The following is a 24,034-nucleotide window of genomic DNA, read 5'->3' as shown; positions in this document are numbered from 1 at the left end:
CAATGTATTTTATGATTCTTGAATTACCAAAGAATAGGTTATTACTAACTTCCATTTTGTCTTTCTTGCACACTCTTTATATCTACTTTTAATTTTTAATCTGCTGTTGCAGGTTAGATATTAAACTTTTTGCTTTTTTTTAAAACTAGAGGACTTCAGCTGACGTTCAGTGCTTTTCTGCCAAATTCCTTCTAACAAGATGCATTCAGAAAGGCCCTACTTTACTTTCTCTAATCAATGAATAGCGACCAGTTGTTTAGTATTATGTATATGTATAACGTGCAGTGCAATCTTTTCGATTAACTTCATTTCAAAGAAAGATGAAAAGACAAACTCAGAAATTAAATAACTTGTCCTTATTTTCTTTAGCTTGCTTTCCCAAGGCTTCCTAAAAACTTACAGCTCGTGTCTACGTCGTCTCTTTTTCGAATTATCCCCAGTAAGATGAGTTAACGTGTATAGAATCAATCATGATTCTTGCAGATTGTTCTAGCACAGTACACTAATGGTATAATGGTTAATGTGAAATATCTTGAGGTTGTGTAGCATCAACTCTATTGGAGGAAAATTTTAACCTAGTTGCTAATGCTGCCAGTAGCCCTTCATTTCAACACAAACATGAGAACATGTTTTAGCCTAGTGGGGCAGAAACAAATGCCAAGAGTAACTTTGGAGACACCCATTATGTTTTATGTTGGAGTTATGACTTTGGTTCTGTTTTTACCCTTTATTGGGAATACAGGGCAGTATTACAGTCTTGGATTATTAAATGAACAAATGTGGTGATACCAGCATTGACAAGCATGACCTGAATTCTGGGAGTAAGTGGTTTTCCAGTTCAGGGGGTAGGAGAAAAAACCAGGTGCAAGATCTTCTTTAAAGGAGAAGAGAACCACATTACTCAGCCACCAAAGGTTTTGGCTTCAACTCATTAATGGCTGGAAGGAGTGCCAGTCCTGGTCAACCATCCATGATCTTCATCACAGCAAACTGGAATCTCCTTTTTCAAACTAGTTGCAGGTAAAAGAGTAAATGACTCCAGACTGACTTATAAATTGATCTGGATGACTACTAAAGTGTCCTCCGTTCACCAGCTAGTAATCTTCAGAGAGACTGTTGGAGCAAGGAGCCTCTCATGTGCTCCCAGTTATTATATAGCGCGTAGAGGCTCGTAAGGGTTAGTCCTGCCAGGCCACCTCGTGCCACCCCTCGAAGACCACCTGCAGAGGAAAAACAAGAAAATAACAGCCTTGTATTGCATACTGTCCTAGCATCACAGGGTTAACTAAGAGTTTCCTAAGGCTGAGAGACACTGTTCATGTTTATGCAGATTCCATCCCAAATAGGAGAATAAGCTGTAAAAGTAATAAAAGAAACCAAGACTGAAGTTCAGGAGAGAGAGATTCCCTAAATCACTTGTTTAATACATAAACTATATTTTCATATTCACAATGTTTTTTCACTTTTAATTTCACAATTTGTATCTAAGATCATCAGCATAATTTCTTGACTTTTCTCAATCTGACTTGATCCTAGAACACTTCTGGACAAGATCTTATGCTTACCATTGAAGTCACAGCCAGATCAGTAATTCCCTGCTAGTCATGTAATTTAGAACTTGGGACTTCCCTGGTGGCACAGTGGTTAAGACTCCAAGCTCCCAATGCAGGGGGCCTGGGTTCGATCCCTGGTCAAGGAACTAGATCCCACATGCATACTGCAACTAAGAAGCCAATGAGCCATAATTAAGGAGCAGCCCGCCGGCCATAACTAAGGAGCCTGCTTGCTGCAACAAAGACCCGGCACAACCAAATAAATAATAATAATAAGAACTTAACTGGCACTGTCAACTGATTTAAGGCTGTATGTAAACACAGTGACACCCTCTTTGAAAACAGTATTAACAGCCTTTGGACTCTGCACAGGTCCTCTAAATATTAACTTTGAAGACTCAAGACAGAATGGTGGGTGATAAGATGGTTATAATCAAGCTTTGAGTTAGATGCTGATGAAGCAGCAACTCCCCTGTTGCCTATTCCTACCCTGATGTGTCAGAAAATCTCAGCTAATGAGCAATGAGTCACTTAACATCATCATACTAGTTGAAAAACATTCAAGGATTAGACTTTGAACTTTCTGCTTAACAAAAGAATTTTTTCATGTGGAAAAAGATTAGGAATAGATACTTCATTTGAAATGCAGAAACAAAAATGTTTCAGTCAGTTATCTGAAAATAGTCCCCAAGTCTAATAAGAGGAATGGGGGTACCCAAAGAAGCTTTTAAGAAATATTTGATGTTCTCTTACAGTTTCACAAATAAGTAGGGATCACAGACTTCAGGTGTAGCCTATATTGTACCTATGGAGTATTTGTTCCAAGTCACATGTTAGGAAGGCAAAGGTCCAGTGGTTATACCTTATTATAGGCCCTTTAGCTACGAGCCAATAAATTCCGTGAAATTCATGACACTGCTGAGTTAGAATGCTTCAGACCAACCCTTTCTGCAATGAATGTCTTGCCAGATGGCTTCAGATGATAAAGGGCCACTCCCTCTAGGAGGCTCTCTAGCCTGAAGACTTAAGATAGCTGACCTGCTTAAGCTTCAACTATGAAGTGCCCTAATTATCTCTCTTAAACAGACCCAAACAGAAACTGCAGGCATCATCTGTAAACAGCTGTCAAATATGTGGGAAGGATCAGAAACATAAAAAAATTAAAGTAAATGGGAGATATCTTCTAGAAGTCTACATCATCTCTTTATATCTTGCCACACAGACTAGGCATGACAGTTGAATTTGCAACTGTATTCAGTGTGGTTGAAAAATTAGAAAAATGATATAGGGGAGGTAATTGAAAACACAATAATTTCACAGACACCATTTCCTGGGACCATACATTCAACTTCAGACTAACTCCCCTGTACCTTTGGCCGATTACAGGTCCACAGGACTCTGAAGTCTGCCCACTGGTTTGGAATTGGCTGCAAACTGTTACTTTCAGCTGGCCTTTTGCTTTGAGTGCCCTAGGAACATGGTTTCTACTTGGCCATTTTAGAAGGATCTTCACACTACTCATCTATCAGATAGCAAGAAGCCTCCCTGGATATAGGTACTAGGGGTAATAATGAAATTGGGAACTATAAGGATTTAAGATTTTGGGGACATAAGTGGCACACTGTATCCCTTAAGAAAAATTTATCTCCTAGAAAGCCTTCTACTTTCTGACCAAAATGAAACAAACTTAGTTCAAATCAATTATGTTACTTCTCTGAAGGCTAGAAAAAAGTTGTTTCTAGCAAGAAGACACCAAACATACCTAAGTGCTTGATTTACTAATAATCACAGTAACCCTGACTCAAGGGTAGCCTTTTATTACGTTTTAGTTTTAATTCTTTCCATTAATTTCAGGGTTTTCCAGCTGGTTGATCTGTTAAAAGTTTGACAGCCCTGGCTTTAGGCTTTCTGTAATAAAACAACTTTTGCCCAACTAAACACAGGAAGTCGATTAGCAAATAAACTTGCTTTGAACACAGAGTAACCAAATGAGGCCAATGGTTAATCTCTATAAAGGAGAACAAACATGAGACTTGTGTGTCACAGTTTTATCTTCTATCTTTTGGATACTTATACAACTCTTCCAAAAAGGGCAAGTATCACCTCTTCTAAACCTGGGAAAATGAGGCCCAGAATATTTAAATGCCTGGTTTATGGGGTATAGAGCTGATCACTGGCAGAGCTAACACACTGAACTGATAATTATTTTAGCACAAGGGTCAGCACATTTTTCTTGAAACGGCCAGAAAGTAAATATTTTAGGCTCTGAGAGTGCAAATGCTATGTAGGTACTTACATAACCATTAAAAATGTTAACTATTTAAAAATGTAAAATACATTCAGTGAAGAGACAGGTATCTGGCCAGCAGGAGTCGGTGGCCCTTGCTTTAGAGGAACAGCCTTACATACACAGAGATGGCTACAAATTCCATTCAACAAATGTTTGTACTACTTAAATTTTTTTGTTAAAACTATTCTTTAAAACTGTGATAAAATACACATAACATAAAATTTACCATTATTAAGTGTACAGCTCAGTAGCATTAAGTACACTGGCGTTGGGCTACCATCATCCATCTCCAGAGAACTTTCTTCATCTTACAAAACCAAAACTCTGTACCCATTAAACAACAATTCCCTCCTCCCCTTCCCAATCTAATGCCTAATTTAATTTTTATTACATTGATACATCTTTGCTCACTTTAATTTTTATTTTTATCAAAGTAGTCCATATAGATAATTTTAGAAGTCAAGATAGTACCAAAAGATTTTAGTGATGCACAACAGTCTGGGGTACTCATCATTCTTACCCTAATTCCCAGTTCCCAAAAGCAACTACTTTCTTTGCTTTTTACCTGCATGTTTCTAAAGAACATCTTTATCTTGCTATTTCTTGATATTTCAATCCTAGATATTGTCTATTGATTTCCTACTAGGAAAACTGTGTCAGGTCTTGTAAGAATTGTACAAAATGTGCTTATGGCAGAAAGGTTTATATGTTATCTCATTTACAAGTCTCTGAAGGGAAGAGTCACCCTTGTTTTATAGACAAAGAAACTCAAATTCAGGTAAGTTACTCTCCTATTTACACGTTTATTTAGGGATGCAGTGCTAGTCAAACTCAGTCTGACTCCAAAGCCCACTGTTTCTTTCAGCATACCAATTGCCTCCAGCATAGAGAAAGGAGATTATCAGGGAAATTTCTTGAAAGGGGTACTAACAATTGAGCTGGGCCTTAAGGATGGACTGGATTTCAAATTTATATGTTTGATCATACGACATGCATGAGAAAGCTGTGGGAGAAAAGGCTGGAAAGATAGGTTAAGATTAGAACATGGAAGGCTAGGGTGAGAAGTTTGAATTAAGATAGAAAGGAAGTGTGTCATCATCACAGGCTCCTGGGTAGGGAGTATTAGAATTAGAACCATCCTTGAGGAAGATTAAGCTAGAAATAGTAAGTAGGTAAGAGACTGGAGGTAGAAGTCTAATGTCAAAATGGTCAATGGAAAATACTGTTAGAGAAGTTCAGGGCTTGGGATAAGGGCCTCAACTCAGGTGATGGGTACGGTAAACTTCACAACTGGAATGAGGGGACAGAGAAAGAAAGGCAGAAATCAAAGGTGATTAGGCCTGCTTCCTGCTTCTTGTTTTTTCTTTCTTGGTTTTGTAACAGTGGAAGCTGTAGGTGGGACTTTGAACTGAACTTCTGGGCTTTCCTGGGCTTCCTGTACCACTCCCCCATCCAGTTCTTCTTTGCAATGCCAGCGCTTCCATGCAGGACCAAACTCACTAAAATATCCCAGCTGTTTTTGAGCCCCCACGTTACCGTGTCCTTTTAAGACTAGTCTTTCGGTGGCTGTTTTTCTGCAGGTGGTAGGGAGTGTCCCAGACCCCTTTGAGAACCTTATGGAAATTTTAGAGGATTTAGAAACCCTGACTTAACATCTCCTGGTGTAAACTCTGTACTCAGGAGAAGGGTGAAAGTTTAACTCTCTGGAAGTTACAATAAACAATTTAAGGCTTGTAAGTAAATGGAAATGCTCTAGTACTTAGATGGTAAGAATTAAAGTCCAGGTAAGCCAAGTCTTTACACTGGCCTATGAAGTTCTATCATCTATATGATTTAGTCCCTTCCCACTTTTATCACTCCATTTTCTACTACTCTCCCATTGCCTTTTAACTCCCACTTCAGGGCCTTTGTTCTTGCTGTTACCTAAATTGCTCCCTCCAGACATCGACCTCACGCTCCCTCATCTGTCCGTCTTTGGTCAGATATCACCTTTTCCTTGAAGGGTGTCTTAAAACACCTTGGTACATAAAGTTTTGCATGTATGCCTTCATGTGCTGTGGGATAAATTGCTGAAAATTAGATGACTTGAGCAAAGGATCTACATATTTAAAATATTAATAACTAATGCCAAATTGCTCTTCAAAGTACTTGCTTACCTTTGCCAATAAGCATCATCTACCATCACTTTTTAAAAGCCAGGTTGTGAAAAATATTACCTTAATGTTTTATTTTGCTTTTCCCTGGTTGCTTGTGAGCAAACTTCAATTGTTTAGTGGTTGTCTTTCCTCCTGAAGGGCTTTGTCATATCCTTACTCCACTTTTTACTGGGTTGTTGGTTTAAGTGATTTGTTGAAATGTTTTATATATTATGGCAGTTAGCTCTTTGGGAGAATGCTGATGCCAGTAAAAGAAATAAAGAAGTCATCAAGAGGCTGTTTGTGGCATATGAAGTTTAATTTTGAAGGCCTGGCATTCATTGAGAAGTAGTACCTTTTAACAGCAACCCTGATAATTGCTTAATTTGAAGAACTGTATTTGTTTATCTTCTTACTTTTACTTAGCTGGCTTTTATAAGGTGACTTTCTCATGGAAGGCACAGGATTAACAGGTACGGAATTTTCTGCCAGGGGGAAAGGGGCACCCATATTTTTTGGTTTCTGAGGCCTTGTTTCCTGAAGATAAGTGATCAGGTCTCTTCAACATTCCTAAACTTACGCATGATAGCAAAACTACAGCTGTTCTCATTCTGGTAAAATACTGGTCATTAGATTTTCACATGGCATAGGAAACCTAAGAATGACATTTCACACCCTCTGAAAAATATTTACAGAGTTAATTAAATAAAGCATTAGATCTGAAGTAAAACCACACCATCAGAATTATTCCTTTAGCCTCTTTTTGGTCTGACAACTACCCACCTTCTCATGTATTTTCCCTCATGGTTTTTCTGTCTACAAAAGTAGCTTCCATACCTAAATTGAATCATATTGCTTTCATTCTAAACTTCCTTTAAGAAAAAAGAAAAAAATTCCTATTTTAGAAGAGTAAATTGGGGATTGGAAAGATTTTAGGTCAAAGATTTTAGTCAACCATTCTCTAAATGTAAGACTTATTTCCTTAATGGTTTATGCTGATTCTAGACTAAAGAGTGCCTAAACTCTTTTCCAAATTCTTGAATCTAGAAGTTTTACAAATATTCCTGCCACACAAAACTCATAATTCTGTGCTCTGTCTTAAGTAGGGTGTAAACCAGAAATCAATAAGACACTGATTTGCCTTTGTTAGAGCAATTTTGATGCGTTGAGTTAAACTGTTCAGCCAGGAACTACGAACCAATGTTGGAATTCTGGGTCAGCAGATTATTTACCTCTTCTATGTTCCCCAATTGCAGTGGAAACTGAAATTTACTTGTCACCTGACATAGAATTAATGAATATTCTTTTTTGCCCTTTCTCTTCTGAGCCAAGAGCCTACTCTTCCATAATTGATGTTGGAGGTGTCCCAGGTGGTGTTATAAATGCTATTCCCGCAAGGAAGTTCTGGATACAGAAAGCTAGGCTCTCCTTTTCTGGATAATACCAAGTATTCAGCCTTTCCCTTTTTATCTTTAAAATACGTGTAATATGTCTTAAATGAGATGGTAATTCAGTACATTTTTATACTCAGGGCTGCCCTCAACACAGGAAATGCCGTAATGGCTTACCTTGAGCAAGAAAACGGGGATTGGTGGGAACTGAGCTGGAGCTTCAGTGCCCATCCACTGGGGTAGCTGCTCCCCAACCTCAGCTCCAGCCATCTGCCACCACACATAACGTGAGCTTAGTGTCTTCCATTTGTTCAAAAGAAGCTAAAATTTCCAGACTTTTGTGTGAAATGTCCTGTTTTTTAAATTTTAATTTGATTTTTAATAAACATAGTTTGGGCCAACTAAACTCTTGATGGCTGAGCGCCACCCTTGTGGTGCCAATTAGGGTTTTCAATTCCTTTGTCTGATCCCAAAGATTTTCAATGTGGAAGTATTTTTAGGTTTTTAACAAGTCTCTTCTATGCCAAGGTTAACACTTTCATGGACATAAAAGGTATTTACTGTCTTACTCTACCTGGGAGCTCTGTTGATGTGCGTTAAGCACACGCACGTGTTGCAGAAAGTATTGCGAGCTCTTAAGAAGAAAATTCCCAATGTGATCCATTTTCAAAATTTAAAAAGCCTCTTACTCTCAGTTATATCAGGAAATTTTGGATTTTATAATTCTGTTGAGACTTCTCTCATTTCTTTCCAGTAAAAATGAGGCCAAAATGCTACTTGATATTTTTGATACAGGAATTACATAAAAATGAAATTACTCAGTTAAATCAAGTGTCTAAAAGCATAATAAAGCAATCAAACAAATAAAAGTACTTTTCAGAGGCTTGAGTATAGGACATATGTAGTTTAGGCAATTTAAAACAGAAATGTGAGAAAAATCTGGGGGCTGTCATAGTTATATGATCTTTTAAGAAAGATCATCTTAATACCGTGCTCATCTATAAAACTGGGGTGTGATGATTATCACTTCACAAAGTTTTAAATGAAACAAGTTATATTAACTGATTACTGCTAAGAGTGTAATAATAACTTAGTGAGTGTTAATTTCTCTTCCATCTTAGAGGAGAATTTGACATTTGATCTTCATCCAATTAATTTTGACTCAACTCTCAGGGTTTTGATTTTTTTTTTTTTTTTCCAAAACTGCATGGTATTTAGTCCACCCATGTTCATAACAGCATTATGCACAGTAGCCAAAGTGGAAGAAACACAAGTGTCCATTGACAGATGAATGAATAAACAAAATGTGGGACGTACATACAATGGAGTATTATTCAGCCTTAAAAAGGAAGGAAATTCTAACACATGCTACAACATGGATGAACCTTGAGGACATTATGCTAAATGAAATAAGCCAGTCACAAAAAGAAAAATACTACATGATTCCACTTACGTGAGGTACCTAGTCAAATTCAGAGAGATAGAAAGTAGAATGGTGGTTGCCAGGGGCTGTAGAAGGGGGAAATGCAGAGTTGTTGTTTAATGGGTATAGGGTTTCAGTTTTGCAAGATGAAGAAAAGTTCTGGAGATTAGCTGCACAACAATGTAAACATACTTAACATTACTGAACTGTACACTTAAACGGTTCAGATGGTCCGTTTTATGTTATGTGTATTTTACAAAAAATAAAAACCAAAATCCCAAACCACGAGATGGCAGAGAACATTATACTACAAAAAAAAAAGTATGAAGTTTCCTTTTAAACTACAGTATGGATAAAAAGCATACTTCAACTGTATTAAGAGACAGCTTCACCATTTAATAGTACCTACCTGTACATTTATACAACATGCCCGTCATGGTTCCAGCTGCTACTGTGTTGAGGTCATCTTCTGCACCTCGTGTTTTTTCAATGATGACACCAAATGCACTATAGAGCAAAGCTATAGGGGAAATGGAACTGATCAGTAATAAAAAAGTAAACTGAAAGTCAGTGTGGCAATTATATTTAGATAAATGTATTCTACAGACATGATAAGTATTCACAGACATATAAACAATGATCACTGGAACACTGTTTGTAATAAAAAAGGCCTAACAACAAATAAAATGACCTTCAAGAGGGGACTGATCCAGAAAGAGACTTTCTACATAATGGAACACTATGTACTCACTTAAAACGCAGGAAGAGCTCTATTCACTAATATGTAAAGCAGGCACATGTGTGTATGACTCTGGATATGCAAAGAAAATGTTTGGAGAGATTCAGAAGAAATTTATTAGCTATTTATGGAAAGTACTACTGGGGAGTCCCAGGAAGAATATCTTTAATGTTCACTTCCATTTTATTCGTAACAACTGTACTTTGGGTTTAGAAACAAAAACAAAACACATGTATTTCTATTCTAAGAAAAATATGACTTCCAGAAATGTGAGATCTGGTTCCTGCACATGTTAAAAACCCTAACACTAGCACTATTTAGTTTTAACAAGATCTTCCCCCAAACTACCATTCTCTTATGCCTGCAAAGACTGATTAGCCATGAATGCATTAACCCTTCTCCTTACCCTTTCTCAAAATTATAGCCACATTTGACCCCTCAAAATTATACCAAACTCAGCCTTACAACTCCTCTGCTGTGATGTTTTTATATTTCTATAAGGGTTCTTCTTCCCGTTTCAATTTATTTAACTGAAACTAAACTTGAGCAGAACATTGTGACCAGTCACATTACAAGGGAAACATACAGGGTGACTGGCCACCCCAGTCTGCCCAGAACTGAGGGTTTCCTGGAACATGAACTTGAAGTGCTACAACTGAGAAAGTCCTGGGGAGACCAGCAAGACTGATTACTCTGGGCACACAGGTACAAAGGAGGGTGACTGTGCTTGGTGGAAGGGCACTGGGGTCATGGGCAGCATATGGAAGCAGCCATTTACTAGGATCCCAAATGCAAATCTGACTTTACAGTGTGAAAATGTACTGCTTCCAAAGCCCATGACAAGGCTAGGATCTCACTCTGTTAAACAGAGGCTTTTCCTATTTTTTCAACAAGATGCCTACATTTTCTCTTACTTAATCTGCCACAAGTAAAAGATTTTCAGACTTTCAAATAAAGTGAACTTTGGATTAGGGCATAAGTGCCATAAGCAGGCTTATTATAAGTCATGAGTAATCAAAAGAGTCAATCATTCATAAACATTACAGTATGAAAGCATTTGGTCCTAAGTACTACTAAATTATCCCTTCCTTAGAACTGCAAATGTTTTCAATGTCTACAAAGGCCCTATTACAATTCTGGCAATTAAGTCTGGGAAATCTAATTAGGTCAACAGAATGATGAATGGTCTATTAGGAAAACATATCAGGACGGCTGGATTAATCTATCATATCTTACTACAGGAACTTGAACCTCTCCTAACAAACAAAACCATTTGCCTTGAACCTAAATTATTTTAATTTCATTTAGTTAAAACATGATTTTATTTGGTGTCTTGCTGAGAGAGGAGAGTATGCAGTGCTTAAAGCATTTAGAAATGAATGTATTTCACAATGGTACTAGCAACTGGGATTCTTTTGTTATACAGTTTATGGTCTTCTCCTAAGTAGTATCTATACTACTCACCAGAGTGGATTTAAACATAATTTTTAACATCCCAGGACCAGGATTTTAGTTGATCAAACTGTTCATAATACACATACATTCTTTCTTTGCAGTAATAATAATTTATTAAAAAGTGAGATATCTACTTACCCAGAGAACCTAGAGTATTAGCCCAAAGTGCCCCTTGCCTGGTCACCATATTCAAGATCCTAGCAGGGCAAAAAGAGAAAGAATCTGTATTTAGAACCAGTATTCCTTTAGTATTTAGAAAAACCATAATAATAGCAATTTTAAATGTATAAACGCAATACACAAAGTTTTCTTAATTTTTAAACTTAACACCTCAGAATTCAATTAGGATAGCTTTTACTTTATATAAATATAAATGAAGGTTAGATTAAAAACTCCAACATTTTGGGGCAACAGTAAAGAAAATTCTAATTATTAAATGTGTAAAACTATTAAATATATAAAAAGGTTTGAATGATATCCTGGAATGTATTTTATAAAGAAGTTTACAGAAACTGATCTATGTTAAAAAAAATGACATAACAGACAAACTAGCTTATAATTAAGTTTCTTATGTGTGTGTGGGGTAGTATGTAAACTTAGAATGTTAAGTAGAATCAAAGTGTGGAATATCATGGAATATAAAGCAAAATTAAAGACAAATACTCAAAAGAAAAAGTCATCTAACTAGAATACATGAAGAAAGTGCACTGTGTCTGCTCCCAGACTAGAACTAAGCAGCCAAAGTGAATGCTTAGTACACTCTCAAGGAAGCACAGTGCTGCCCTCATCCAGTGCCAGATGTCACCAGAACAGTGACGGAGGCAACTGGAGGAAGAAGACAGAACACTGCTCTCCCAGCAGTGTAACACTGTTACAGGAATGGTTCTGTCCTGACAGCTGACTACTGCTGGAGATTATAGAATTACAACAACAAACAGTAAAAGAACTCATTTAATTAAAGCACTCATTTAAATTAATGCTCAGTAATAACAAAAATCTGTATTACTTTTAAAGGATTATTTAAAAAATTAGTAATGATTACAAATATTATGTTACACATTTAATTAATCTAATTATGGTACGTATTTACTAATATATTACGTTTAGCACTTAATTGTGTTGCATTTATAACAAGCATCTAAAACTATTAATTTTCATTACTGTATTGCCGGTGGCACTGCAAATTGCCAAAGTCCTTTGGAATGTGATCGGGCAACATACGTCCACTTAACTGCGCCCTTACCTACTTCCCACTTTAACCATCTCTCAATAGATTAAAGGCAGAAAGTAAGGAAACTTACCCAAGATCCCAAAACAGTAAGCAATGAAACTGGGCTTTGAAACTACATAATTTGTCTGGCCTGAAACCCAATTACCTTTCCTTTTTTTGTGTGTGTGGTACGCGGGCCTCTCACTGTTGTGGCCTCTCCCGTTGTGGGGCACAGGCTCCGGACGCGCAGGCTCAGAGGCCATGGCTCATGGGCCTAGCCGCTCCGCGGCATGTGGGATCTTCCCGGACCGGGGCACGAACCCGTGTCCCCTGCATCAGCAGGCGGACTCTCAACCACTGCGCCACCAGGGAAGCCCTACCTTTCCATTTTTAAAATGCTGTCTCTCTATTTGGAAGATAAGAATGATTACACTAAAAAATGGTATGTAAGATTTAAAAAATCTGACTTCGGAAATGCAAACCAATTTGACCCTCCCCCCAAATTAGTAACTATGATGGTTTTAAGAAACAAAGGTTATCTTTTCTAAGAGACCTTCCACTTTCAAATTGGTGTTCAGTAATATGATGCTGGGGATTTGTTTCAAAATAATATGCAAGGGAAGGAGGTGGGACACAACTGGTCCTGCTGCTGGTTGATGGTTGTTGAGCTTGGGTTATAGTTCATAGATGTTCACTGTACTACTTTGTCTACTTTTGTATAGATTCAGAATTATCCATAATACAAAAAGTAAAAAAAAATGGTAGTAAAGAACGAATATTAAGAATATAAATACAAAAATATTCAAGGATCTGAGCTTGTAAAGCAAGGGCAGTGATCCATACAGTAGTAGGAATATGAAAAACTTGACAGGCCTTCAGGTTTCCCAAGGTCCAGTTCTAACACACTGCTGCCATCTGCTGGCTAAGAAACATATAAGGAAAATGGAGCTTAAAGTGTCCTAAAATAAAAACCACGAGCCACTGAAGAACACATACTGTGTGATTCCACTCATATGAAGCATAAAAACATGCAAAACTTTTAGGGAACAGCAGCAAGACCTGGTCATGTTTATTCCTTAAGCAGGGTGAAGATACATGTTATATACACTTTCTGACCTTAATTGCACTTTCCCTTTTTTGTAAACTTCAGTTCCCTATGAGAAGACTGTCTTACTCCTTTTGGAAGCACCTCTAAGTTCTAGGGATTTCATTTAAATTTTCTGCACCTTTGCACTTAAGAAAAGAAGAGTGAAGTCAATGAGAAGCTCAAGTCAAATGTCGGCAGATTTAGCAATTACTCTATGTGCTTCTTATTTCTTCACTTATGATGTCCTATGGTTTTGCACACCCCTGAACAATCCAAATAATGTACTTAGTAATTCAACAATTTGAAAAGCATGTTATATAGGCCTGCAAAATGGAACAGGTGTAGCTGAGAAGTTAGGTTAGGATAGCACCAGCTGACCGAGGGACACTGACTCAAAAATCACTCCTTCTAAAAGCTTAGACCCAGGGCTTAATTCCTAAATTCCTTTTATTTTGAATAAGGGAAAAACAAAACAAAACACCAGAAAAAAAAAAAAAAAGACCAAAAAGTATACCAATACTCTAAACAACTGTAATCTCAAGGTTGTGCTCATCAAGCCAACAAAGTAGAGATTAATATTCAAACATCACTACATCATTACATTAGACTTACTGTACATTTCTTGGTTTGGACCAGGCCATGTTCTGGGTTTCCTTCAGTCCTAGCCGTAGACCATTCATTGCCCCAAATGCAGCCCCTGGCAAATCATAGTAACAATTCATTCAAATAATCAGCTATATATTAAAGAACAGCTATACTTCTGATTTTTTCATTTTTATTTAATAAGAAAAATGTAAACTTTATTTAATAAGAAAAATGATTTTCAAAAAAACAACCCTGAAGGTATTATTTTTTAATTGCCTTTGCTTTTAAGCACCTCTGACTACTTGGATTGAGGATACTTAAAAAAACATATATAAATACCAACCTGTCATACAACATCCTCCAATGGTAAAGAAGGCCAGTTCAAATCGGCCCCGTGTTTTATTAGCTCCAGTTGGTAAAATAAACTCATCTGTATCCTACAGGGATAATAATGAAAACCAAGTTGAGCTCCCCTTAAGACATAGTACTTGCAAAGTGTTTAATTTTTCAAAGGAGTTTTTCACAGAATGTAAATCCGTAAATTAACACTCAACTATACTTAATCAAACAAAAGTAAAACTTTTTGCAACAAAAGGAACATGTAAATCAAAATGAAATGAAATATACAACATATATAGTTATGCTCATTAGTTCTTAGGAGAGATTCTTGCCCAGAACTTTGCATCTCAATGTAAGTTTGATAGATTATAGGAAATTTGCCTTCATGATAAATTTGAAAGTTTAGGAAGGCCATCTCTAGAGAAAGGTAAACTGAAAGCTATGAGAGATAACAGAATACCAGTCTGGAAGGAGAAAATAACTTTCACTCTGTAGCTACTATTTATCCAGCACCATTTTACTATATGTAAGACCAATGATCATAAAAAATGATCAGAAACTATAAAAGTACAACAGTTTGGATCACTTACGCAAGGGCAAAAATCACCTTAACAATTCTTAACTAGTTGTTTGTAGGGCATATATTCTTTCGATAATCTTAGAAAGCTTACAGATCCACCTTCTAGTAAATGCATACACAAAATTTGGCATGCACCCCCTGAAGGTCAGCCAAGAATCCTAGGTTGAGAAGTGCTACTGTAAGGGCACAATAGGATTGATTTCGCAATACAATCCACTTTTTTATGATGAACAAATACATTTTTGCCAAGCTTTCCATACAAAAATGGTTAAAATGGGCCCCTAAAGGATAGCACACACCCTTAGCAAAAAACACCAACAAGTAAACATCCCTTTGGCAAATACTGACCTTTGGTAAATGCATTCCTGATTAGGAAAACTGTACCTCTGCACTGATTTTTGATTTCTGGCTTGTGCACACGTTCTTACCAAAAACTGTACAATACACAAGCCCATGTACTCTCATCACACAGAAATGGTCTGTTGGGCAATGATAAGCAAACTCTGAAAAATTCCGTGTCTAAATATATTTATTATACATAGATCTGTAAATTCTGGGTGCTTCCTGACTTTTCAATTAATGACTTAGTTTTAAATTGTGCTTCCTGTTTGAGGTTTTTAGGAATGGTGTATTTAATATGATGAAGTAAATAATTATCCTTCAATCCAGAAATGGATCACTAACTACACATAGGAAATTTTAAAAAAGATGGTCATGATTAACATTAGTAAGTATTGATACAAGTGCATGTCATTACTGACTCATTCTTCAGCTAGTGAGTCAACCTTGTATTCCTGAGATATCCAACAACTACTCTTTGAAGCCTGATGTTGTAAACTGAGCTTTAAAAAAACCCTACTATTTGCAACTTTATCTGTGTTGAATCAGCAACTTCTCCAAACTGAAAAAACAAAACCCACAAAAACAACCACCCAAAAACCGAGGCTAATATAAACCTTAAAATGTATAACCCCCTAATTTCAAATGTTTGTATTTATCAGACCACTCTTATTTTCATAGGCTTTTGAATAATAATAATCTGATCTAATTAAATAAACTCAGGTGGTATTTTTTTCCCCAAATGTACAGATTTGGTTCAAGATTTCAGTAAAAAGATTCCCACTTTACACTTTCATTTACACTTAACTTAGTATTAATGACCTCTTATAACTTTGTAAATACTCACTCCAATATTTTTATTGGGGTGCTTTTAAAATTAACTACTTGTTGCTTTTATTTATTTATTTATTTTTAATTTTATTTATTTATTGGCTGCATTGGGTCTTCGTTGCTGCGCACAGGCTTTCTCTAGTTGTGGTGAGCGGGGGCTACTCTTCGTTGCAGTGCGCGGGCTTCTCACTGCGGTGGCTTCTCTTGTTGCGGAGCAAGGGCTCTAGGCGCATGGGCTTCAGTAGTTGTGGCTCGCAGCCACTGGAGTGCAGGCTCAGCAGCAGTGGCGCATGGGCTTAGTTGCTCCATGGCAGGTGGGATATTCCTGGACCAGGGCTTGAACCCATATCCCCTGCATTGGCAGGCGGATTCTCAACCACTGCACCACCAGGGAAGCCCTACTTGTTGCTTTTAAATATAAATCTTTAATTTGTGCTCTGATCACTGCTCCTTCTGATCACAGAAGTGCACACAAAGAAGCAGGCAGCCATTGTTGTTGTACCCTCTCCACCCCCACTTATTCCAGGGGCTTTAAAGAAGAGCTGGGAGCTGGTCTCCTTGCTGTTTCCCCGTTCGTGAACTAGACATTAAAGACTAGAACATTCAAAAGCAATTGCATAAAAAGGAAAAATTAGAAAAGTGACAACACACACCCAGGAAAAAGTGTAGGCTCAGAAAAGAACTGAGAAGAGCCTAAGTTTACATTTCAGGCTTGTCCTTGGCACATAGGCAGACTGTAATAATAATAATAATAATAAAAACCAATAACCAAATAAAAGCAAACCTTGGGGAAGGAGGGAGAATCTGATTTCCAGAGCTAACTACATTATTAGAGTCAAACGTCCAGTTTTCAATAACAAAAAATCACAAGGCATAGAAAGAAATAGGCAAGCATGGCCCATTCAAAGGAAAAAAATAAATCAACAGAAATGTCCCTAAAAAAGACCTGATAATAGGTCTACTAGGCAAAGACTTTAAAACAAGTGTCATAAAGATGCTCAAAGAACTAAAGGAGATGCGGAGAAAGTCAAAACAATGTATGAACAAAATGGAAACAAAGAAATAGAAAACCTAGAAAGAAACCAAAAAGAAATTCTGAAGCTGAAAGAATAGCTGGAAAATTCACTAAAGGGATTCAAAGGCAGATTCGAACAGGCAGAAGAAAGAATCACCAAACTTGAATACAGAATAGAAATTATTGAGTCTTAGGAAAAGGAGGAGAAATGATTGAACAGAAGTGAACAGAGCCTAAGGGATCTGTGGGATACCACAAAGCAGACTAACATACAGACCATGAGTTATAGAAGGAGAAGGAGAATGTTTGAAGAAACAATGGCTGAAAACTTCCCAAATTTGATAAAAGAGATGCATATGAACATTCAAGAAGCTCAATAAACAAGTAAGATACATTCAAAGAGACCCATACTGAGACATGTTAAAATCAAACTTTCAAAAGCTAAAGACAAAGACAGAATCTTGAAAGCAGCAAGAGAAGCAACTTATCACATACAAGGATCCTCAATAAGATTAACAGCCAATTTCTCAAGAGAAACTTTGGAGGCCACTAGACAGTGCGCTGATATATTTAAAGTGCTAAAAGAAAAAACTGTCCACCAAGAACCCCATATTCAGCAAAACTGTCCTTCAAAAGTGAAGAAGATATTAAGAAATTCCCAGATAAACAAAAGCTGAGAGAGTTCATGACCACTACACCCACCCTGCAAGATGATCAAGGGACTCCTACAAAGTAAAAAGAAAGGACACTAGACAGTAACTCAAAGCCTTATGAAGGGATAAAGATATTAATAAAGGCAAATACATGGACAATTATAAAAGTATTACTGTAACTTATGCTTTTGACTCCACCTTTGTTTTCTACATAATTTTAAAGTTTAAAGCATTTAAAAGAATTATTAGATTATGTTTTTGACCACATGATGTATAAAAATATACTTTTGTGACATCAACAATTGAGAGGGGCAGGGACAGCTGGTAAAGGAGCAGCATTTTTGTATGTTACTGAAGTTAAACTGGTATAAATTCAAATTAGTGTTATAACTTTAGAAAACAGCTATAGAATACATTTTAAAAAAAGGTTATGAGAAAGGAATTTAAACAATTCCCTACCAAAAAAATCAAATAAACAATTCCACTTACAATAGAATCAAAAAGAATAAATACTTAGGAATTAATTTAACCAAGGAGGTAAAAGTCTTGTACAAGAAAACTACAAAACTTGCTGGAAGTAATTTAAAAAGACATAAAGAAATGAAAACATATCCCATATTCATGGATCAGAGACTTAATACTGTTATGATGTCAGTATTACCCCAAACAATCTACAGATTCAATACAATTCCTAGCAAAATAGGAATTGACATTTTTGCAGAAATAGAAGAACCCATCTCAAAATTCATATGGAATTTCAACAAACCCCAAATAGCCGAAACAATCTTGAAAAAGAAGAACAATTCTGGAGGACTCACACTTGCTAATTTCAAAACTTACCCAAGCTACAATAATCAAAACAGTGTGGTACTGGCAATGTAGACCAATGAAATGGAAGAGAGAGCCCAGAAATAAACCCTTGTACATATGGTCAAACGATTAATGGCAAGAATGCCAAGACCATTCCAAGGGGAAAAGACAGTCTTTTCAGCAAACAATACTGTGAAAACTGGATATACACATGAAAAAGAGTGAAGTTGGACCTTTACCTAACACCATATACAAAAATTAACTCAAAATGGATCAAAGACCTAAACGTAAGACGTAAAACTATAAAACTCTTAGAAGAAAACACAGGGGAAAAGCTTTGTGACAATGGATTTGGCAATGATTTCTTGGATATGACACCAAAGGCAAAGGCAATGAAAGAAAAAATACAAATATTGGCCTTCATGAACATTTAAAACTTTTGTGCACCAAAAGACAACATCAACAGAGTAAAAAGGCAACCCACAGAATGGGAGAAAATAATTGCAAATCATGTATCTGTTAAGGGGTTAATAATTAGAATCTATAGAGAACTCCTAAAATTCAACAACAAAAAACCAAATGAACTGATTCAAAACTGGACAAAGGACTTGAGTAGACATTTTTCCAAAGAAAATACACAAACGGCCAAGAAGCACATGAAAAGTTGCTCAACATGGCTAATCATTAGGGAAATGTGAATCCAAACTATAATGAGTTGCCACTTCACACTCATTAGAATAGCTATCACCAAAAAAACCCAGATAATAACAAGTGTTGGTGAGAATGTGAAGAAACTGGAACTCTTGTGCACTGTTGGTGGGAATGTAAAATAGTACAGCTGCCGTGGAAAACAGTATGGCAGTTCCTCAAAAAATTAAAAACACAATTACCATATAATCCAGCAATTCTACTTTTGGATATATAATCAAAAGAATTGAAATGAGAGTCTGGAAGAGATATTTATACACCAAAGTTCATAGCAGCACTATTCATGATAGCTAAAACATGGAAGCAATCCAAGTGTCCATTGGACAGATGAATGGATAAGCAAAATGGAATATTATTCAATGGAATATTATCCAGCTTTAAAAAGGAAGGAGATTCTGACACACACTACAATACAGATGAGCCTTGAGGACATTATGCTAAATGAACTAAACCAGTCACAGAAAAATAAATACTGTATGATTCCACTAATTTGAGGTACTTAAGAGTATTCAAAAATCAGACAGAAAGCAGAAGGGTTACCAGGAGCTGCAGGGAGGGTGGAAAAAGGAGTTATTGCTTAATGGGTGTAGAGTTTCAGTTTTACAAGATGAAAAGCATGGAGCTGGTAGGTGGTGATGCTACAATATTAGCAATGCATTAAATACCCCTGAACTGTACAGTTAGAGATAGTATATTTTGTTAGTGTATTTTATCACAACTTTAAAAAATGGAAAAAACCAAACAAACCCCAAAATCCTTTAATCAACTAGTATCAGGAAGAGATGAAAGCCAAATCCCCAGAGTTTGTGAGGGAAAAAAGGGTGAATGAAGACCAGACACTTGGTGCCTCCAGATGCACATATCACAGATCAAGTCAACATAGGTACTTGGGGTTATTTTTTTAAATGGTAAGATAAAGGACCAAATTAGTAAAATCATAAAAGGACTAGTCTTAATCTTACCTGCACGAGATACCGTGGATCCACATTTAAATAAGGAGACAGAGGGTTCATACCAGTTACTAGAGAGAAAACAAAGCATTATGTTGCAATAAAATTTTAAAACGTTATTTCATTTAGCATTAATTTTGCTCTTGTTTTGCGTGTTTTGCAATTTTGATGCACAGGCTCAATGAATGTGAATTTTTCTCCCACTTTCTTAGTCTTATCCTTCCTGTCTGGCAGTTTAGGGGTTGCCTCTTACTGGTGCCCTCAATCTTGCACTGGTGCCTCAGGATCTCATATCAACAAGATACTGGCAGTGGCGTGGATCAAATAATCAAAGTAGCAGGAAGCATAGCCCAGGTCAATAATAAAGCTAATTTCTTTCTACTTTACTACAAAAATGCTTGACAACTATACATATTGTAAAATAAAATTGACCAGAGACCAATCAATTTTATGAGAAAAACATCGTTTGGGTTATGTGTTGTGTATAAATATTCTAAGGCAATTCCTTCAGATCTTAGTGTTGACAGTTGTTGACAGATTTGATTTACAGGGTAGAGAATTCTTAGGTCATCACCAGAAGGAAGGGGTCAGGGCAAAAGAAATGGGCGCTCTCAGAGGGCCAGACTTGAATTCTACTATATTTGAAGACAGAAAAATCTATCAAGGAAAATCAACTTTCTCACATTTTAATCTTTGTGAACAATCTCAGATTGTTCACAAACCCATCCATTACCCAGGACTCTGGTCTTTTCATCAATTCAAAGTCCTATTAGTTCTATATCCAATATCTATCCTGAATTGTGTTACTTACCATCTTTATTGCTACCACCCTAGGCCAACCACTAAATCTCACGTAGACTGTAGTAACTATCTCCTACCTAACCGGACTCCTTACTTGCTCTAGTCCCTCCAATTCACTTTCTAAATGGCAATTAAAGTGATTTTTTTTTTTTAAGAAAAAGGAAATCAGCCTTAATGGCTTCCATCTACACCTATAACCAAATTCAAACTCCTTACAAAAGGCTTATACAACACATTAGCTGCCATTCCTTGCCCCTCTAATCTCATTATCTCCCACCAAACCAACTCCCAGAGTAACTCTGTAGATACAATGGCCTAACAGCTGATCCTCAAACACTTGCCTCCTCCCAGGCATTTGTACTGTATTCAGGTCACAGCTCAAAGGTCAACACCCCTGAGTTGCTTTCCCTGGACCATTCTTAAATGGCTTCGGCTCCCATCACCATCTCAAGATCCTTTTATTGCCTTTACACACTTATCACTAACTGAAATATTTTTTACTTATGTTACTTGGCTCACTTCAACAGGATGTAAGCTCCGTGAAAACAGCACTCATCTTTAAAAATTTAACTGCTGTAGTCCTGCACCCAGAAAAGTCCATCTCAAGTACTCTGTGACTGGTGTTCACCCCTTGATCTCTTAATTTACCTTCAAATCTTAATTAATGTAACAATGCTTCTTCACATTAAGGCAGTGCCCTTTGTGCTCCAAAACTCAAAGGTCCTGAGACTAATATACAAACTACATAGAGTCATATCCTATAACTTATTACATACAAACTATGTTCTAGATTCAGTTTTTTTTAAACTAAATTTATCTATTATTTATTTTTGGTCGCACTGGGTCTTCGTTGCTGCGCACAGGCTTTCTCTAGTTGTGAAGAGGGGGGCTACTCTTTGTTGCGATGCGCGGGCTTCTCATCGCGGTGGCTTCTCTTGTTGCAGAGCACGGGCTCGCAGGCTTCAGTAGTTGTGGCTGACGGATTCTCAACCACTGCGCGACCAGGTAAGTTCTAGATGCAGTTCTGACACGGGTGACACTAGGACCTTTAAAGGGCGTTTTTGTTTTTGAACATAAGAGACCTAAAGAAATAGTACAAAGATTCTCAAGAGAAATCAGTTTTATGAAGCGCTTATCCTTCACCAACTTCCCACTATCTTTAACTCCAAGTTCTGTTCATCCAGTTGAATACCACAGTTAGAAAGTTCCAAAGATCTGGAATACATATTCACACTACTTAGAAGAGGGCACAGGCAGGGTATTCGTGCTTCGGCACCCTAGATCTTGAATATTTCCTTTCCTAAAATTCTTACCGGCTTCTTTCTTCATGTCCATAAAAGTTCTCTCCCAAGTTCCTCCAATTGTCTCGAGACGTATTTCTTTCTCTCCTGTATGCATTAGTATTGAGTGTTTTACCCTGACGGCTACTTCGTGGTTTTAGAATGTGACTTTGTGCTAAAAAGTTATGTATGGGCTCGATACGTGGAATGCATTTACTTGCAAAAGTGGGCGCTCTTCTGCACTCAGGGCCAAGCACACAGCCCAACACACAAGGAATTTGTGGGAGGAAAGATAAGACACGAAGCTTGAATATAAAAGGAAGAAAACATTCAACATCTCCTGGGTCCAGGTCAACCACAGAGAGCTTCTCGGAATCCATGGCTCCAAACACTCGTTCAGTGCTGAAAGCGCGGCCGCGCAGACACAATAACCCCACCACTGTTACTGAAGCTTGTGACCGCCAGCAAAAAAAAAGAACAGGGCACATCGCATATGTAGCGTGGCCGCAAGAACCAGTCAGAAATGTTCGCAAGCTAGGCCCGATACTTACGCGGGACTCCGGCCAAATCCGCGTGCGAGTAGCCTGCTCCACCGGCTCCAAAAAAGCCGGCCAATCCCCCTGTGGTTTTGTTGCCGCTTCCGCCGCCGCCCTCCATGGTGTCGCAGCAAACTGCCCGTCTGCTTCTCCCCGCCGCCTCAGGCCGAGATCGCGTGCTCGGCCGTTTCTCCTCTGTAATAGTGGGGAGACCCGCGTAATCACCAACTCCTTCACACGCTGACCTTCCGGGCGCCGGCGCCTGCTGAACCTCGCACTTCCGCTTTACGACAGCGTACGTCCCGGAAGCCGGAAGCGCCTGACGGCAGCTTTCCGGTGGTGGGAAAGTGAACGAAGCTAGAATCAAAGCGGCGCATCTTGAGGAAGGTGGGGTGCCTGTGGAAGAGGGAAGGCAGGCGACTGGATAGGGTCTGGCTCGGGAGGCCGGCAGAGCAGCAGCTGCAGAAGCAGGCAGCAGCAGAGAGGGCATGGTGTCGGGAGGCGCCGAGAAGGAGGCGCAGTCCGTCCCTCCCAGGGTTAGTGAATGAGGCTCTCCGCCCGGGCTAGCCCGGGGACTGTGCGCTGCGGGTCCCAGAATGAGTGTGGGCCCCGGCTGTGAGCCCTGCACCAAGCGACCCCGCTGGGGCGCCGCTGCAACTTCTCCGCCGGCCGCCTCGGACGCCCGGAGCTTCCCCGGCAGGCAGAGGCGCGTCCTCGATCCCAAGGACGCTCCGGTGCAGTTAAGGGTCCCGCCGTCCTCGTCAGGCTGCGTCCCGGGGCGGGCGGGACCGCACAGAGGCAGCGCCACCTCGCTTGGTACGTGGGGAAATTAAGCTCTTTGTCCCTCGCCTCGGCCCAAACCTCTTCTTGGTCTCTGAGGAGCCAGGGACTCCAGCACCGCCCCCCCCCCCCCCCCCACTTTTCTGGTCTTGTGTGCACCACTCTGAACTCTGAGGTCCCCTTGCTGAGCCACCAAGGCTACTAGTGGGAGAATGGGGCCGGATTTTTCCCGTGGCGATTGGTGGTGTGAGAAACCCTGATGAGCAGTCACTCACAGGGAGGGAAGTGGTAGGATACTCCACTTGGTTGGTTGCTTCGGGTTTGACTGAGAAATTGCCTTAGTCGTTAAGGAGGTTTAATTGTGTATGTGACGCTTCAGCCTCTAGATGGAAAGAAAGCTGCAAAGAAAATCACAGCTTATCTCAATTTACATTCTAAGTCCCTGGGTGCAGAGCTATTATTCTTAGCTTGCATTATGCTTGTTTCTGGTGTACAGCGTTGAACAAAAGTGACTTGGTCTCTGTCTTCAGACCCTAAAATCTAT

General features: G+C 38.4%; 2 protein-coding genes and 1 non-coding gene across 6 annotated transcripts in view; 1 reads left to right on the top strand and 2 right to left on the bottom strand.

Annotated features, from left to right (window-relative positions):
* Positions 1 to 704: 704 nt before the first annotated feature.
* On the bottom strand, positions 705 to 23,067 carry TIMM23 (translocase of inner mitochondrial membrane 23). The gene is made up of 7 exons (XM_007115809.4): positions 22,726 to 23,067; positions 20,106 to 20,164; positions 14,212 to 14,305; positions 13,896 to 13,980; positions 11,125 to 11,183; positions 9,202 to 9,312; positions 705 to 1,220 (listed from the first exon to the last, which is right to left on the bottom strand). The coding sequence occupies exons 1-7, from the start codon at positions 22,829 to 22,831 to the stop codon at positions 1,105 to 1,107; spliced, it is 630 nt and encodes a 209-aa protein (XP_007115871.1). The 5' UTR covers positions 22,832 to 23,067; the 3' UTR covers positions 705 to 1,104.
* Positions 11,695 to 11,898, bottom strand: LOC112064264 (small nucleolar RNA SNORA74). Its single transcript, XR_002891446.1, has one exon. It is a non-coding gene; the product is annotated as a small nucleolar RNA SNORA74 (small nucleolar RNA).
* The window catches only part of PARG (poly(ADP-ribose) glycohydrolase), a 120,995-nt gene continuing 120,004 nt past the window's right edge, over positions 23,044 to 24,034 (top strand). For 2 of the 4 annotated variants that reach the window (XM_055081195.1, XM_055081194.1), the window contains exon 1: positions 23,104 to 23,526. In XM_055081195.1, the coding sequence (XP_054937170.1) occupies positions 23,307 to 23,526 (220 nt within the window). In that variant the 5' untranslated portion in view covers positions 23,104 to 23,306. The other 2 variants (XM_055081197.1, XM_055081196.1) reach the window with 2 other exon arrangements.

The sequence above is a fragment of the Physeter macrocephalus genome, chromosome 20, assembly GCF_002837175.3.
Source record: "Physeter macrocephalus isolate SW-GA chromosome 20, ASM283717v5, whole genome shotgun sequence".
In the NCBI taxonomy this organism is placed as follows: domain Eukaryota; kingdom Metazoa; phylum Chordata; class Mammalia; order Artiodactyla; family Physeteridae; genus Physeter; species Physeter macrocephalus.
Note: the sequence above shows the minus strand (reverse complement) of the source record. Positions and strands in the feature narration are given on the sequence as shown.

Coding starts and splice junctions, on each gene's coding strand:
- TIMM23 (XM_007115809.4), bottom strand. CDS start 22,831: ATGGAGGGCGGCGGCGGAAGCGGCAACAAAACCACAGGGGGATTGGCC. Junction 9,313..11,124: donor TAATACTCTAGGTTCTCTGG/GTAAGTAGATAT, acceptor TTTCCCCTATAG/CTTTGCTCTATAGTGCATTT. Junction 1,221..9,201: donor CATGTTGTATAAATGTACAG/GTAGGTACTATT, acceptor TTTCCTCTGCAG/GTGGTCTTCGAGGGGTGGCA.